General features: G+C 22.8%; 1 protein-coding gene and 1 long non-coding RNA gene across 2 annotated transcripts in view; one reads left to right on the top strand and one right to left on the bottom strand.

Moving 5' to 3' along the window:
• Nucleotides 1-18,922, top strand: part of LOC122511646 — a 208,359-nt gene that overhangs the window by 2,987 nt on the left and 186,450 nt on the right. The window lies entirely within an intron of this gene.
• On the bottom strand, nt 6,521-18,203 carry LOC122511644 (elongation of very long chain fatty acids protein 1-like). Its single transcript, XM_043627024.1, has 6 exons — nt 17,677-18,203; nt 16,283-16,473; nt 15,024-15,104; nt 14,572-14,734; nt 12,786-12,925; nt 6,521-6,986 (listed from the first exon to the last, which is right to left on the bottom strand). The coding sequence occupies exons 1-6, from the start codon at nt 17,720-17,722 to the stop codon at nt 6,822-6,824; spliced, it is 786 nt and encodes a 261-aa protein (XP_043482959.1). The 5' UTR covers nt 17,723-18,203; the 3' UTR covers nt 6,521-6,821.

Below are 18,922 nucleotides of genomic sequence, written 5' to 3'. Positions count from 1 at the left end.
AAATATTGTTCAAAAATAATAAAATTTTCCTTAGGAATTCAATTATTTTCACAAATAATAAAACTCATTGCTGAATTTCAATTATTTTTAATAAAATTTTAATCGAATTCCTCGAAAAATGTAATTATTCTTAAAAATTTTATTTAAATTCGTCGAAGGAGTACAATTATTTAAAAATTTGTTTAAAAATTCTTTACGGAAATTAAATTTTAAGAAACATTCAATTGTTCAATAAATTGTTTATTTCTGTATTTAAATAATTGAATTCTAATAGAATTTTCTATAATAAAAATGGATTTAAAAAATGAATTTCTGTTAAAATTTTAGATAATAATTGAATATTAAAAGCAATATAGCGTGCATTTTTAAAAATAATTGAATTTTGAAATTAATTTTTTTGAAAAAAGTTTAATTGAATTTTTTAAATATTATTTTAAGTTTTTATTTTTTAATATATATTTAATTGAAGAATTTAAGAATAATTGAAATTTTGTAAAATTGAATATTGTAAACAAATAGATTTGAAAATTGTTAAAGAATTTTTTTTCGAAAATTATTAAAAATAATTGATTTAAAGAAGAATTTTTGTTAAAAATTCTTGAAAATAATAATTGAATTGATGATTTTATCACTCGGTCATTAATTATTATAAAACATGAAGAAATCATGACATGATATCTTCATGTTTTATAGTTATGAAAAATTTAATTTGTAGTTTTAAGTAAAATTTTCTTTTATTTGACTCGGACTGGTTATATTTTTGTCAGTAATTAGTCCGTAATTGTTCATTTTTAATCCATAAAGTCCGTATTTTTAAATACATTCACTGCTTCGAGCCCTGCCAATTTTTTTTCCAATTTTTTTTTTTTAATTGACAAATATTCTGACTGACAAAAATTTCAGATCAGATAAACAAAAAATTATACGTTCCATTAAATTTTTTTTTCGATATCAAATGAAAGAGTTAACATCATCAAATGTAGTTTTACCTCGGTGCTAAAATTAGCATACAGCGGATTAGTGCGTTCCAGGGTTTAAGTCGACGTGCATGGCGGCATGCCGATAAGACTTTATTAACGTCCACCAAGTGTATTTGTCCACATCCAGTCCCGTATACTTACCAGGATACAATCATGTGCAATTGAGCTTTTTAAACTTTTTCTCGTGAGCCATTCTATAGAACACCTACTATTTGCTTCTCGACTTTATAATTATGCTCAATTTTAAAGGAATGACAAAATTATTAGACGCAAATTTAACTCTCTTTTTTTATGATTCTTTTAAAACCCATTAGAAAAAAAAGAAATATATTTCACAATGTGAAAAAATTGTCCCCTTGAAGAGAAAGATTATCTACCTGAAATATTTAAATATTCTCAAGCAATGTCGTGAGAAAAAAAAAATTTTCTCTCTACTTCTCATTTACTGTCACCTGTAATATTTACAAGACAGTTGAGAGATTGAAAACTCAATATTTATTTTAATATTTCGATAATTTAAAAAGAATATTTTCAATTAATTCTATTAGTATTAAATTAAATATTTTGAAAGTAATAGAGTAATAAAATAATAAAAATTATATTTTTATATAATATTAATTAATTAATAATAGTGTTATAGAAAAATATAATTTTTATTTTTTAATTTTACCACTATTACTATTATTAATATTATTTTATTATTATTATTTTTATTACTATTCCGTGCAAAAATGAATTTTTACGTCCTCCTCTCAAAAAATAGTTATTTATGATACAAGTGCGTAAAATCGTTGATTATACGAGTGTGACGTTTGCAGCTCGAGCCGAAGGCGAGTGCTGCAAGTCACACAAGTATAATCTGATTTACGCACGAGTGCCATACAAAATTTTTTGCAACACTAAAACAACTAAACTTGCAGCAATATTGCCAATATTACTGTAACTTTAGTTGTAGTGGGGAACTGTTAAATGAAGTTTTCTAGAAGCTAAAATAAAAAAATGTGATTGTAAATTGTTAATTAAAAGCATTATTTCATTGTTTCTCATCAAACAGTCACAAGAATGCGTAAAGTAACCCTTTTACGCACTGAAAATCACTTTACACACTGGAATTCACTTTACACACTGCTAGCGGTGTGTAAAGTAACACTTTACATACCGCTATAAAAAGAAGTACTTTACACACAGTTTTCTGTGTGTAAAATTCAATTTTACAGGTTAGTGTTGCAAAAAAAAAATTATTACTCTATCATTATTAAATGATATTAAAATTGGAAATAACATAAAAATCAAAATTGACATAGAGAGACTCGGGGGAAGAATATAAAAATTGCAATATTGTATATAGTATAAAAGTGAAATTTAAAGATATATGAGAAATTTCCAGCACCGCGCAGAGTTTGAAATTTTTAAACAAGTTTCCTGTTTAATGTAAAATTTGTAATACGAAAAGTTTTGAAGCTAAGCACGCATAGAACATTTCTTAAATAAATAAAGCTGGTTATCCCTCGATGGGAAATGTTCTTTAATTCATAAAGTCATAAAATATGAAACGAATAAGTGAGAAACGCGTTATAGTCATGTTTCATTCTTTACAGTTTTTCAAAAGTAAATGTGTTTCTATTTGGTAAAAATTACTTCTTTTTCTTTCCGTTAAAAATTTAATTTCTCTCTCTCTCTCTCTCTCTCTCTCTCTCTCTCTCTCTCTCTCTCTTGGCTTTTTGATCACAAAATTATTTTTTTATAGTCTCATTAATTTTCCTATAAGGATTCTCTGGATGGAAATTGATTTTACTGAATAATACTTACTGTTTTTTCGGTCAATTTTATTTATTCTTTCTATCTTTCCACGTTGCTTCTATATGTGTCTTTTTTCTCCATCTTTCTATATTTTTACATCTTTTTCCCCTTGTATTTTTTTTTACTTTTTAATCTTTTTTCTCTTCCTATCTTTTTTCTATTTTTCTCCTTCTTTTTCTATCATTCTATTCTTTTTATTCAGTGTTGACACAGGTCAGGAAAATCAGGAAAAAGTCAGTAATTTTTAGTAAAAGAACAGAAATTAAGAACAGGAAAAGAACAGGAAAAAATTGAATTTTTGAAATTCATAAGAAAACTCTAAATTTTTGTGACTTTTTTATTTGCCTCATAAAATATAAAATTACTAATTTAATTATTTTTAAAAGTATAGTAAAATTCTTCGCATAAATTCAATTATGTTCAAAAATTTTTTTAAATTCTTGTCAAAATTTCAATTATCTTTATAAATAATAAAATTCTTCTTCGAAATTCAAATGCAATTTTGGAAAAATTCTTGGAAAAATTGCAATTATTTTTATAAATTTTCCTCAATTCAATTATTTTCAATATCTATTTTAATAAAATTTTTCAAAAGAATTCAATTGTTTAAATAATATTTTCATAATATTCTTCGCAAACATTGAATTATATTTATAAATAATAAAAATGCCACAGAAATTCAATTATTTACCAATTTTTTAGAAATAATTTCATTATTTTCATAAATAATAAAAATAATCGCAGAATTTAAATTATTTAAAAATTTTTAACACAATTTTAAACGAAATTCTCGAAAAATGTAATTATTCTTATAAATTTTATTAAAATTGGTCAATAAAATTCAATTATTAATAAAATTTTTGGTAAAATTCTATATATGAGAATTTAATATTAAGAAACATTCGATCATTCAATAAATTATTAATTTTTCTATTTAAATAATTGAATTATCATGGAATTTTCTAAAAAAAAATTGATTTAAAAATAAATTTTAGGTAATAAATAAATAATTATAATTATAATATATTTAATTGAAGAATTTCCGAATAATCGATTTATTATTTATGAAAATAATTGAATTTTTGCAACGAATTTTATTACATTTTTTTCAATAATCGAATTCTTTTGAGAAATTTTAATAAAATTGTAAAATTTGAAAATATTTGGAGATCGGAGAAGAATTTTATTATTTTTAAAGATAATTGAAATTTTGCCAAAAATTTTATTAAAATTGTATTTAAAATATTTGAAATCCTCTGAACAATTTTATTATTTTTGAAAATAATTGAATTATTGAAACGAATTTTTATTACATTGTTTTTAAATAATTGAAATCCTGTGAAAAATTTTACTATTTATAAAAATAATTGAATTCTTGCATCGAATTTTATTTATTTTTTTTTAAATAATTGTGTTCTTATGGAATTTTTTTTTAAAATAATAGACATTGGAAATCAATGAATTGAGGATAATTTTTTTTGGAAATAATTGAAATCTTGTCAAGAGTTTTATTAAAATTTTAGAAAATAATTGAATTTCAGAGAAGAATTTTATTATTTTTAAAGATAATTGAAATTTTACCAAGAATTTTATTAAAATTTTTGGAAATAATTGAATTTCGCAGAAGAATTTTTTTATTTTTAAAGATAAATGAAATTTTGCTAAAAATTTTATTAAAATTGTATTAAAATTTAAAAATAATTGAAATCCTCTGAACAATTTTATTGTTTATGAAAATAATTGAATTCTTGCAATGAACTTTATTATACTTTTTTAAATAATTAAATTCTTTTGAGAAATTTTATTAAAATAGTAGATTTTTGAAAATATTTGAATTTCAGCGAAGAATTTCATTATTTGTGAAAATTAATTGAATTTTTGTAAAAATTTTCCGATACATCTTGAGAATAATTACATTTTTCGTGAAATTTATTCAGAATTGCATTAAAAATAATTGAAGTACTGTGAAAAATTTTATTATTAATGAAAATAATTATATTCTTATAACGAATTTTATTACATTTTTTTAAATAATTGAAATCCTGTTAACAATTCTTTGGTTATAAAAATAATTGAATTCTTGCGAAGGATTTTATTAGAATTTTTGTAAATCTGTATTCTTATGGATAAATAAAATATTATTAAAATAATATATTATCATTATTATAATTATTTATTATAATGATTAAATATTTATTTAGAAAAGAAGTTATTGATATTTTCGATTAAAGATATTAAAGATATTTTCAATTAAAAAATTTTTAAATAAATTAATAGAAAATTTTTTTGAGTTTCTAATAATTTTTAGAGTGAATTAGAATATTATTTAGGATCAGGGAAAAAATGAAAATTTTGTCTGAAAATCAGGGAAAAGTCAGGGAAAAACAAGATAATTAAATTTTTGTAAAAACTGTGTTATTCTTTCTATTTTTTCTCTTTTGCTTTTTGAATACTTTGGAAAAATTGTTTTCTAAAATTCTGGTTTATTTTTTAGGGCAAAAAAAATTTTTTTTTGGATATGAAGGATGTATATTGTGATCGATCGTATAATTGGTTTGTCGACGTAGAGTACTTTTTTTTCCTCCTCGGGAAATGAAAATGGTAATCTCCGATTGCGATTCTAGTTTTCATACGACTTGCCGTTGAGGCAATCGTGTGAAATTTATAAACCGAGTGGTTCACTGTATGTACGATATTGGCATAGGACATGTAATTGGTTGCTTAAATACTGCCTGGCATCTGCTTCGAACGGCAATGGTTATTCCTGCATTTGCCGATTTCAATTTATATCTATCTCTATATATTGCAAATAGTTTCCACCGAATTCCAAATTCACATTGTTCCGAAATTCAACCAAAAATTCTTTTCCAAAATTTCTCAGTAGTTTATTACAACAATTCGAAATTTCAATTCCGTAATTCTTCTATTTCCACTGATTTTTCTTCCACTGAATTTTCTTCTACTGAAATTTTTTCTACACCTTTGAATTTCTTTGCCGAAAAATTAAATAATAATTTATCATTCGAAATTCGTTTATCGCATTTAATAATTTGGCACAATTTCAGGCGTGAGGAGAGAGGGAGAGGGTTTCGAGGGCGCTTGCAAAACATATAAAGGATAATTCATCTACTTGTGTTATCAGAAAATCCAAAAACAATTAAGTGTGGGAATTTGTCCCCCGTGTGGAAGTTTGTGGAAAAATAAGGATAAAACTGCGCCTCCAGTGCCGGAACGCGATAATGGAGTTTCCATTGAGTTTATAGCGGGTTTAAATAGTGGTCTGGCACGCTAGATGGCTCAGGAGAAGAAGCACTTTAGAGAAAAGGTTTTGAGCCCGGGAATTTAATAATTCCGCCGACGAAAATACGTAATACTAATTTAAAAGAGGTATTTGGTGTTAGACAAGGCTATCGCTTTATTCCCTTTCCATTAAATCTAAAGAAGACAAAAAAAGGAATATTTATCTAAATCCCCCTCCCTAGAGAACGAGAGCACAACTTTAACTAAATCCAAAATTAATCCCCCTCTGAAAATTCAATTTATTTCTTTTCTAATTATTCTAATTTATTCAAATTTTCTTTCTATCGAAAAGAAATTCTATTGAAAGAAATTTAAAATACTTTTAAAAAATACTTTCAAAAAACACTTTTAAAAAATACTTTTAAAAAATACTTTTAAAAAATACTTTAAAAAAATACTTTACTCTAAAATCTAAATGTTCAGAAAGTACAAATACAAAATAAAAATTTACAAACTACTTTTTATTGAAGATAATGAAAAAAATTACTGTTTCTTGATAAATTTTCTCTTAAAGTACAAAATAATAAAATTGTTTTTACACTGAATCATCCGTGAGCGATGAAGCAAAAAAAGACAACAAACTTTTGGAGAAATAATTCCCAGCCTCATTTTTTTTTCTTGTTTGGATGACAGGAATCGATGGAAGAAAAAAATTAAGTTGTCACCATCGTCCGCAGTTTTTTTAGTTTTTAAAAATTATTTTATATTTCTTAAATATCAATAGGAGGGGAAATTTGTTTCTTAGACTATTTTCTTCTTCAAGTAAGCCTTCTTGTAAAAATCCCAAAAATTGTAGAAAATGATGAGAACATGAAACATGTACAGACATGCCAATGGCTTTCGTCGTGGCTCACATGACGGCATCAAAGCCTGTGTTGTGTGAATTATTATTATTACAAACTGCATCTGAAATTGAAAAAAAAGAGAAAATTGTTAATATTTTTCGAAATTGGGTTCGAATTTTTATATTAATTTATATATAATTATTATTATTATTATTATTTATAATTATTATATTTATATATTTATATATTTATAATTATTATTTATATATAATTTATATATTAATTTATATTAATTTTTTCTCATTTTTCTTTTGTACAAGGTTGCTACAGGTCAGGGAATTCAGGGAAAAGTCAGGGAAAGTGGAATTGGTTAGGCAAATTAGGGAAAAGGCAGGGATTTTTATTATAGTACTGGAAAAAATTAAATTTTTAGAATACATAAGAAAATTCTTGAAATTTTGATTAAAATTCTTTAAAAAAAATTAAATTATTTAAAAATTTGTTAATAAAATTCTTTATTAGCATTAAATTTTGAGAAATATTAATTTAAATAATTGAGTTCTCGTGAAAATTTTCTTATATAAAAATTAAATTAAAAATTAATTTCAGTTAAAATTTTAGATAGTTATTGAATATTAAATGCATTTATAACATGAATTTTTAGAAATAATTGAATTCTTGCAACAAATTTTTATTACATTTTTTTAAAATAATTGAAATCCTGTGAAGAATTTTACTATTTATGAAAATAATTGAATTCTTGCATCGATTTTTATTAAATTTTTTTTTAAATAATGAAATTCTTTTGGAAATTTTCATCAAAACTACAGTAGATATTGAAAATCATTAAATTAAGGAAAATTTTTGAAAATAATTGAAATTTTGCCAAAGCTTTTATTAAAATTTTAGAAAATAATTGAATTTTGTAGAATTTAATTATTTTTAAAGATAATTGAAATTTTACCGAGAATTTGATTAAAATCTTTGAAAATAATTGAATTTCGAAGAAGAATTTTATTATTTTTAAAGATAATTGAAATTTTACTAAGAATTTTATTAAAATTTTTGAAAATAATTGAATGTCGGAGAAGAATTTTATTATTTTTAAAGATAATTGAAAATTTGCCAAAAATTTTATTAAAATTGTATTAAAAATAATTAAAATCCTCTGAAGAATTTTATTAGTTAGGAAAATAATTGAATTCTTGCATCGAGTTTTATTAAATTTTTTTTAAATAATTGAATTCTTCTGGAAATTTTTTTAAAAATAATAGACATTGGAAATCGTTAAAATGAGGAAAAATTTTGTAAATAATTTAAATTTTGCTAAGAGTTTTATTAAAATTTTAGAAAATAATTGAATTTCGGAGAAGAATTTTATTATTTTGAAAGATAATTGAAATTTTACCATAAGCATTTTATTAAAATTTTTGAAAATAATAGAATGTCGGAGAAGAATTTTATTATTTTTAAAGATAATTAAAAATTAGCCAAAAATTTTATTAAAATATTAAAAATAATTAAAATCCTCTGAAGAATTTCATTAGTTAGGAAAATAATTGAATTCTTGCATCGAATTTTATTAAATTTTTTTTAAATAATTGAATTCTTCTGGAAATTTTTTTAAAAATAATAGACATTGAAAATCGTTGAAATGAGGAAAAATTTTATAAATAATTTAAATTTTGCCAAGAGTTTTATTAAAATTTTAGAAAATAATTGAATTTCGGAGAAGAATTTTATTATTTTTAGCAAAAAAATAACAAATTATTTAGCAAATAATTTTATTATTTTTAAAGATAACTGAAATTTTGCCGAAAATTTTATTAAAATTGTATTAAAAATTTAAAAATAATTGAAATGCTTTGAAGAATTTTATTATTTTTAAAGATAATTGAAATTTTGCCAAAAACTTTATTAAAATTGTATTAAACATAATTGAAATCCTCTGAAGAATTTTATTATTTAGGAAAATAATTGAATTCTTGCAAATCATTTTTATTACATTTTTTTTTAATAATTGAAATCCTGTGAAGAAGTTTACTATTATTGAAAATAATTAAATTCATGCATCGGTTTTTATTCAATTTTTTTAAAATAATTGAATTTTTTTGGAAATTTCTATTAATTAATTAATTTTGAGAAGAATTTTACTACTTTTGAAAATAATTGAATTTCTGCCATAATTTATAACTTTTCTCCAAAATTCAATTTTTTTAATGTTTTTAACTAAAATTGATTTTTTATTAATTTTTTATTTGACAATTCTACAAGAATTCAATTATTTAAATACGAAAATAAATAATTTATTAAATAATTGAATTCTTTTAACGAATGTTAGAAAATTCGTAAATAATTGTAATAGAACATTTTTTTGAGTATTTAATCGTTTTTAGAGTGAATCAGAATATTCTTTAGGGTCAGGGAAAAAGTCAAAATTTTCTCTGGAAATCAGACAAAATAAATAAATAAATAAATCAGGGAAAAGCAAAATTAATTTTATGTTGCAACCCTCATTATACCTACAATTTTTCTTCTTTATAAATTTTGTCTTTATTCATTTTTTCTCTTTATTAAAAAAAATAAATAAATAAATAAAGATAAAAGGAGAGGAAAAGCTGGAAATTATTTTAATCTTTGACGTTTTGAAGAAAAAGAGAAGTGAAACATAATAAATATCCGAGACTTGTTAACTACATTTATTTCGCTGCTAATTTTCTTTATTAGTTCCTGTTTCTTTAGTCAGAGGTGCATTTAAGTCCACCCCTGTTTGAACTAATCGCAAGCAAGGCGTGATAAATCCCTATAGTAGTTAAAGTGTACGCGACCCTTTCTTTTTTTCCCTTTCATTTTCCCCCGCAGTCCATCTGCTGCTTTTCGTTTCGCTAACATTGTTGTAAATAAAGCACACTGCGTGTCATGAGTGCGAAAGAAGTCAGTTCGAACGATAAGGGAAAATTAGCATTTTCCTTGACTCTTACTCGCTGTATACAAGTAGTCTCGGTTAGCCTAGGTCACGCACTAATCTTCGATAACGTGCGACTCACCCTTCTTTCTTTCTTTCTTTTTCTTTTTTTTCCATTTTCACTTTTCAACCACTCAGTTCAAGTTAAAATTTATACAAACTCTCTAATAATTGCATGAGAAATATGCTCCTCGCTTATAAATAATTAGAATGAAAATTTAATTATGACTATTTTTCTCATTTAACATTTAATTTAAATTATGGAAAATGAAATGTTTCATATTCAATTAGGGATAATTTGCTAATTAGGACATTTGAATTATTATACTCTGAAAATAACTACGAAAATAACTGAGAAAATAAATGAAAAAATTGCAACTAGAATAAAATTAAATTATTTTTTAATGAAGTAAATTTTTTTTTGTAATCAAATAAATTTTTTTGAATTAAATAAATTTTCTTTGAATTAAATAAATGTTCTTTGAAACAATTAAATGATTTTTGAATCAAATAAATGTTCTTTAAAGCAATTAAATTATTTTTGAATCAAATAAATTGTTTTTGAATCAAATACATTTTTTTGTTATCAAATAATTTTTCGTTGTATCTAAGAAATTTTTCTTTAAATTAAAAAAATTTGTTCAATGATACAGAGTCAAAGAAATAATTTTTTAATTAAGAAGGAAATATTCTTTGACACAAATAAATAGTTTTTCTAAATCAAATACATTTTTTTTAATCAAATACTCTTTTTTGAAATCAAAAAAATGTTCATTGAAACAAATAAATTTTTTTTTGTAATCCAATAAATTTTCTTTAAAGCGAATAAATGTTCTTTGACAAAAATTGATTTTTTTTTACTTAAACAAATTATTTTCTAATCGAATGCATTTTTTTTAATCAAAGAAATTGTTGAATAAAATTAATTTTTTTTAATCGAATACATGTTTTTTTAATCAAATAAATTTTCATTGAATTACATAAATTTTCTTTGAATTAAATAAATTTTCTTTGAATTAAATAAGTGTTCTTTGAAACAATTAAATTATTTTTGAATCAAATAAACTGTTTTTAAATCAAATACATTCTTTTTAATCAAATAAATTTTTTTTGTATCTAAGAAATTTTTCTTTAAATTAAAGAAATTTTGTCAATGATACAGAGTCAAAGAAATAAATTTTTAATTAAGAAGGAAATGTTCTTTGAAACAAATAAATGGTTTTTCAAAATCAAATCCATTTTTTTGGAATCAAATGAATGTTCTTTGAAACAAATTAATTTTTTTTAATCAAAATTTATCAAAATTCATTCAAAATTTTAATTATCTTTAAAAATAATAAACTTCTTCTCCGAAATTCAATTATTTTCAAAATTTCAAATTAAAATCTTTAAAACCTTAATTTTTTTTCTCCTTTTAACTAACAATTCTGTAGAATTAATTTTTTTTAAAAGTTCAATTGCATTTTTTTTTAATTATTCAAAGTTTCTATTTTCTAAATAATTAATTAAAGAATATCCGAATAATAGAATTTTCGTAAAATTGAATTGTAAACAAAATGGATTTGAAAATTCTCAAGAAACTTTTGCAAAAATTACTAAAAATAATTGATTTCTTTTGAATAATTTTTATAAAATTTTCGAAAATAATTACATTTTTCGAAGAATTTACTGATAATTGTATTAAAAATAATTGAAATCCTGTGAAGAATGGTTTTTCTAAGTCAAATACATTTTTTTGGAATCAAATAAATGTTCTTTGAAACAAATTAATTTTTTTTTTTTTAATCAAATAAATTATTTTCGAATCGAATGCATTTTTTCGAATCAAATAAATTATTTTCGAACCGAATGTATGTTTTTAATCAAATAAATTGTTGTTGAAAAAAATAATTTTTTTTAATCAGATAAATTTTTTATCATATAAATTTTTTGACTACAAAATAAAGTTTTACAAAAATTAATTTTTACTGTATAAAATAAAGAAAAAGAAAAATTATTAACCAAAAATGAAAAATATTAACAAATGTTTAGGGAGAAAAATTTACTGGTGTGAAATAATTTTTCTATATCGCAAGAATTCAAAGACATTCTCGAGAGGATTTTTTTTTTCGTCTGAAAGCCACAAGGGTACGAGGTTTTTAGTATGTGGAAATATAACATTTTCTCATATAGTTAGAAAAAAAAATGTTTATATATTCGCAAATCACAATATTCAACAGAAAAAAAAAATCTTTTGACCATAAAGATGAAACAGCCTCGTTTTTTTTAATTAAATAATTCAACGACCAAGAATTTTTTTTTAATATTTTCTCTACGATATTGACGGAACGATTTATCGGATTACGCGCTCGTTTAATTTCAAGCTGGTGCTTTTGCCCTTTTTCACGTTTATATGTACATATATATACACAGACAAAAGACGCGACAGAGAAAATGGTTTTTGCCTGCGTGAAAAAGTTGAAAGAGAAATGCAAAAAACTAAAAAGATAATAAATAGCATTTATAGTATAAATTTTTTCTTTCATTTCAATTTTCAGTCATGGAATTTCATTTTTTAATTTTCGTAGTCAATTTATTCATTTTCGGTTTTGATAGTCACTTGGAGTTTCAATTTTAATATTTTCTAAGTTAAACATTTTTTTATTTCCGTTTTCATAGTCACGGAATTTTATTTTCAATTTTCCTATAGTCAAAAATGAAAAACTTGAAAAGTGGTCATTTTTCCCCCAACATTTTACACAGAAAAGTAGATTTTCGCTTTTCTTTGCTATTTTTTCTTTTTCTCTAAGGCAAATGATCAATTTTCGATAAAATATTTTTTTTGGGGAAACATTTTTTTTCTTTGGACATTATTTTATTTTCTTCTCAACTTTTTTTTTGTCAATTTTGACATTTCTTTGTTAGTTTGATATTAAATGAAGGGAAAAAATTAATTTTCGTTTATTGAATACAAACCATTTGTAGAATTGTTAAATATGGCTTGAATGGATTGAGTCGCTTTTGAATTCTCGGACCCAAAGCAGCGAGGAGGTAGTAGGTGTACATTATCACATGCACCAGACAATTAGGCATCATGACGAAGGTCCACATACCTCCTGTAATCAGTTGAATAATTTATATCAGTCTAATTGTAAATAATAAACTATGAATTTCTAGTCACAAACGTTTCCCTCAGAACACACTCGCATTAACAGAAAAAAATTTCTTCTAATTTTAATTTTCAGATGTAAAATATAGTTTTTAATTCATTAGTTAATTAATTGTTGATTAATTAAACAACTGAACTAGAAATTAAAATTTGAGGAAAATAATTATTTAATAAAACTGGAAATTTTAATAACCTACAGGAAATTAATAAATAATTAATTAATTAAAGTGAAAATTAAAATGAGAGGAAATTCATTGAAATATAATTAAACTACAAATTGAAGTCAGAGGAAACTAATAAATAATTAGTTGAATTAAAAATTGAAATTAGAGGAAAATAATTAATTAAATTAAAAATTGAAAATAGAAGAAATTAGTTAATCTAAAAAGTTGAAATTGGAGGAAATTAATTACATAAACTATAAATTGAAATCAGAGGAGTTTAATTAATAATTAAATAAATTAGAAATTGAAATTGGAGGAAATTAATTAAACTCGAAATCAAAATTGAAAGAAATGAATTAAATTAGAATTTAAAATAACAGAAAATTAATAAATCATTAAATAATTTAACTATAGAAATTCGAATTTGAGGAAATTAATTAATTAATCTAAAAATTTAAATTAGAGAAAATTAATTATAATAATTAATTAATTAAACTATAAATTTAAATTAGAGGAAAATAGTTAACAAATAGTTAATTAAACTAGAAATTGAAATGAGAGGAAATTAGTTAATAAGTAATTAATTTAACTAGAAATTGAATTTAGAGGAAATTAATCATAATAATTAATTAATTCAACTAGAAATTGAAGTTAGAGGAAATTAATTAATGATTAATTCATCTAAATTAATTACATAAACTATAAATTGAAATCATAGGAGTTTAATTAAATTAGAAATTGAAATTGGAGAAAATTAATGAAACTCGAAATCAAAATTGAAAGAAATGAATTAAACTAGAATTTTAAATAACACCAATTAATTAATAATTAAATAATTAAACTAGAAATTGTAATTTGAGGAAATTTGTTAACAATTAATTAATTAAACTAGAGACTGAAATAAAGGGAAATTAGTTAAAAATTAATTAATTAAACTGAAAATTGAAATTAGAAGAAATTAATTATAATAATTAATTAATTGAACTAGAAATTGAATTTGGAGGAAATTAGTTAACAATTAATAAATTAAACAAGAAATTGGAATTTGAGGATATTAATGAAACTCGAAATTAAAATTGGAATAATTTAATTCAACTAGAAATTAAAATTTGAGCAAATTGATTAATAATTACTTAAACTGTAGAAATTGGAATTGGGGGAAATTAATTAATTAAACTAGAGACTGAAATAAAGGAAAATTAGTTAAAAATTAATTAATTAAACTGAAAATTGAAATTAGAAGAAATTAATTATAATAATTAATTTATTAAGCTGGAAATTGAATTTGGAGGAAATTAGTTAATTAAACTAGAAATTGGAATTGGAGGAAATTCGTAAATTAAACTAAAAGTTGAATAATTAGAGGAAATTATTTAACAATTAATTAATTAATTTTTTATCGAATATTATACTGAAAATATAAAAATACCTGGTGCGTATTTACAGACAATCCAAGCTAAAACAGCTGTAGCAGCGTGATGATAAACGTGAAGAAAAGAACATTGATTGTATTTCTTCCGTAGAATAAAAATAATCGTATCCCCCAATTCGGCAATCTTTAATAACAATACTCGCCAAACCCACTTAGTCATCTAGAAGAAAATATTTGGTCACTTTATCTCCCCTTAATGTTGAATATATAACGATAGTAATAGTAATAATAATATTAGTAATAATAATAATTATAATAATAATGAAAAAAATTAATTAAAGTAAAAACCACTAAACGAATTAAAAATGCGTTTATATAAGAAATATTTGAAGAGGTTTTCTTATGCATATAGAAGGTACCATTTATTTTATTTTTTTTTTTAATCATAATTTTCTATTTAAAATAGTAAACCGCGTTTTCAACAGCGCATTAATATAATAAAAACTCACGTTAAGTGGTTCTGGACTATTGGAAAAATCCACTGGCTCGCAACCCCATGACAAGGACGTTGTAAATCCGGAAGTGAGTAACTAAAAATCGTAAAAGTTTTTTGTAAGGATACGTGATAAATGCGCTTCTGAAAAATAATTATTCCACAACTTGTGTTTTGTCTAAAAAACAACAAAAAAAATTTATGAAAAAAATGGGTCTCATTAAAGTAAACGGAAAAGATTAAAAAAAAAAATTGTTTTTATTCAATAAATAAACGAAATTTCATATAATTTTATTAAATTTGATTCACAAAAATTTGAATTGTTTCAAATAAATTTTATTTGGTTTAAGGGCATTTGAACCATGATGACGTCACACTTTAGAACACATACTTTGCAAAACTGTCACGTCATAATGGTTCAAATGCCCTTAAATAACCGAATAAATTATTTTTGAATTAATAATTTATATAATTAAATCAAATACCATTTAATTAATTAAAATAAAAATTATTTTATATAAATAAATATTTATTTGATGAAAGGCGCAAGTAATCGTTTATTTGAATCAACTAAATTTTTGTTCGGTGTTTATATTGATCAGCGGGTAAAATTGATTTGTTTTTTATAAAAAAAAAAATTTTTTTTTTTAAAATTATTTCTTGTAAATTAGAAATTAAAATATAAAATTTATTCAAGTTCAAGTTTATTTATTTGATATCAATTGTCAGTAGCAATTGATTATTTAAATCAATAATGAATTTTTTTTATGTGTTTCGGTATACTGTTAATTTCAATTTCAATTTTTTATAATAATAATAATAATATAATACAATAATTGATGCAAAGAAAAATTTATAGCATCATGAAATGAATTCTATTCTATCTAGTTGCACCAAATAACTTTTATTTACACCCAAAGAAAAATTTTATTTAATCCAAATATATTTTATTTGTGTAAAATAATATTTGTCTCCGAACCAACTAAACTTTTTATTTATTTTACATAAAAATTTTATTTGACTCAAGTAAATATTTATTTGAAAACAGACGAGCAATCAGTTATTTGAATCAAATAAATTTTCTTTTCATTGTATAATAATGTTTATTATACAGTATCGTAATGTATATTATATTATATTATATTAAATTATATTATATTATATTGTATTATGCATTCTCATATTGTATTGTATTATTATTATTATTATAATTAGTAGAAGCATAAAGAAAGGGGGAAAATTGAAATTAAATTTTCTCAATTAATAAAATCGTACCCCGTAAAAAATAGCAGCACTTGCTATGGCAACAATGACATTATAACCAATCATAATGTTGTGAAGTTTATATGGCTCTCGATTTGCCATTAATCGAGGTCCTAGGTCCAAAACAAAGAGAAGATACCCTCCGACAATCAGTGCTATGGGAAGTGGACCAGACATGAGGGGCCAGTCAGCCACTCTCGGATCTGTAATTACAATATAAGAAATCGCTTTAGATCAGAAAGAATTTTCTTCATTTTCCTTTTTCCAATTAAAGACATTTTTCTTCTGTCAATGGAAATTCTATTCAATAATTCATCAATGAGAATAGTAGTTCATTAATTTGATGATCTGTTTTTAATCCATCGAATAAGAAGCAGATGATATTTTTGGTTCTTTTTTTATATTCACCGAAAAAAAAGTTGATTTAATTAACCGATTAGTTTACTGTTATCAAATAAATATTTACTTGAATTTAATATTTAGTTGAATCAAATATTTACTTGAATGAAATATTTTCTTGAATCAAATATTTACTTGAATCAAATATTTACTTGAATCAAATATTTACTTGAATCAAATATTTACTTGAAAGAAATATTTACTTGAATCAAATATTTACTTGAATATTTTCTTAAATCAAATATTTACTTGAATGAATTATTTTCTTGAATCAAATATTTACTTGAATCAAATAAATGTTTACTCAAATCAAATAATTTTTATTTAAATCAAATAAATTGTATATTTGAATCAATAATTTCGGTATTTAGAGCAAATACAATTTAGTTATTTATTTGACTCAAGTAAATATTTAATTATTATTTATTTTTATTTTCAATAAAATATTTTTGAAGGAAATAAGAAGAAATATTATAGAATATTAGAAGGATCAACGTTCAAAGCAAAAAGGCATTTTTTCGTATTATTTTATTCTCTTTGTTAACTTTTTTTCGTCATATTATTCATTACTTATAAGATTAATAATAGAAATAACGAGTTTCGTTACTTTGTGTGTATAAGTGTAAAGTTGACACGTTTTACTTTCAAGTATCACTCGTTATCGCGCGTTTGCTTATTTGCATGCAAATAATTATTACGCTAATGCAAAATTAAGTATGAAAAAAATTAAAATTTATTTCTTAATTTATCCTAAAGTGCTTAGTAGTAAAAAAAAATTATTCAGAAGAAAGGCAGTAATTAGCAACAATATACTGAAAAATAAAACTCAACTATATACAAGAGTTTATTGTCGAGTAGATGAGGGGACAATTGATAAGGGAAATTGAATTAATCAAAAAATTTAAGTGAAGCAAATGGAAATAATTCGCCTCGTAATTATTTTTCTTGCGTGTGTATACAAATATAGAAGAAAAGAAAATAAATTTCGAAATTTGAAAATTACATACCTGAAATTTCATCGACAAGGAAATGATACGTTTCGACGGGACCCATTTTTTTTTTGTATTTTTTTTTCTTTTTTATTCAAAAAATAGTAAAATAGAAAAAATTCGTCGTCTAGTTGACGTAGAAATGATAAAGTCTGTCGATGATGTTGAAAAGACAAAACACACGTCGTGGAGAATTCGACCCGACCCCTCACGTCGTTGTCGAGTGCCGATCGGGGAATGACAAAGTGACAAGTTAACGAAAGCGGGAGCAGGTTGCAAACTCATACGTCATATAGGACCCGATACGGGTGAAGATAAAGTGCAGCGCACAACGATCTTCCTATAGTTTTAGCATTCAGTCGTGTCCACGAGTTCGATTTTTCAATATTTCTGTATTCCTCAAAGTGCCTCATTTCATTGCCTATAAATACTCTTCTTTTTTTTCTACTTTGAAATTTTAACACTTCCTTTTGTTATTAGTATCTTTTTTTCTTTTTTTTTTTTGTAGAAATCCAAAATTTAAAGTTGATTTCTTTTTTTCAACTGCTTCATTGATCCTCTGGAAAAGAAAAAAATTTCTATTGAAAATTTCAGAAAATTTGAACTTTGAATGAATTTAATTAGAAATTTTCTTGAACTTAGTTTTTTTGAAAAATTTGAATTCAAATTCTTTTGAAATTTTAGTTGAATCCTTTTTTAACCCTTGTGTTCATACCCGGGTACCCACGACTACACATTTTTTCATTTTACTCACGTAAATATTAAAATTTCGTCTCGGCGCTTCAGATCTACGTTATTTATGATAAATAAAAGCAATTTCTTCAAAAAAAATTTTTTTGTTTGCTATAAATAAATAAAAAATTAGTTTGAACTATAGGTATGCAGTGTCAGCACTCTGGGTGGCTGAGACAAATTGTTTAAAAATTCATTAGATTCACTTGAAATTTGTTACTCGAGGGTTTTGGGGGTCGCTGATTACGAATATGATGTCAGATTTTGAAAATTCAAAATGGCGGATCCAATATGGCGGACGACATTTTTAAAATGTCATTAGATTAACTTGAAATTTGTTACTCGGGGGTTTTTGGGGTCACTGATTACGAATATGATGTCAGTTTTTAAAAATTCAAAATGTCATATCAATAAACACCATATTGGATCCGCTATTTTTAATTTTCAAAAACTGACATCATATTCGTAATCAGCGACCCCAAAAACCCCAGAGTAACAGATTTCAAGTGAATCTAATGACATTTTAAAAATG

The sequence above is a fragment of the Leptopilina heterotoma genome, unplaced genomic scaffold (genome assembly GCF_015476425.1).
Source record: "Leptopilina heterotoma isolate Lh14 unplaced genomic scaffold, ASM1547642v1 Lhet_88, whole genome shotgun sequence".
Lineage (NCBI taxonomy): Eukaryota > Metazoa > Arthropoda > Insecta > Hymenoptera > Figitidae > Leptopilina > Leptopilina heterotoma.
Note: the sequence above shows the minus strand (reverse complement) of the source record. Positions and strands in the feature narration are given on the sequence as shown.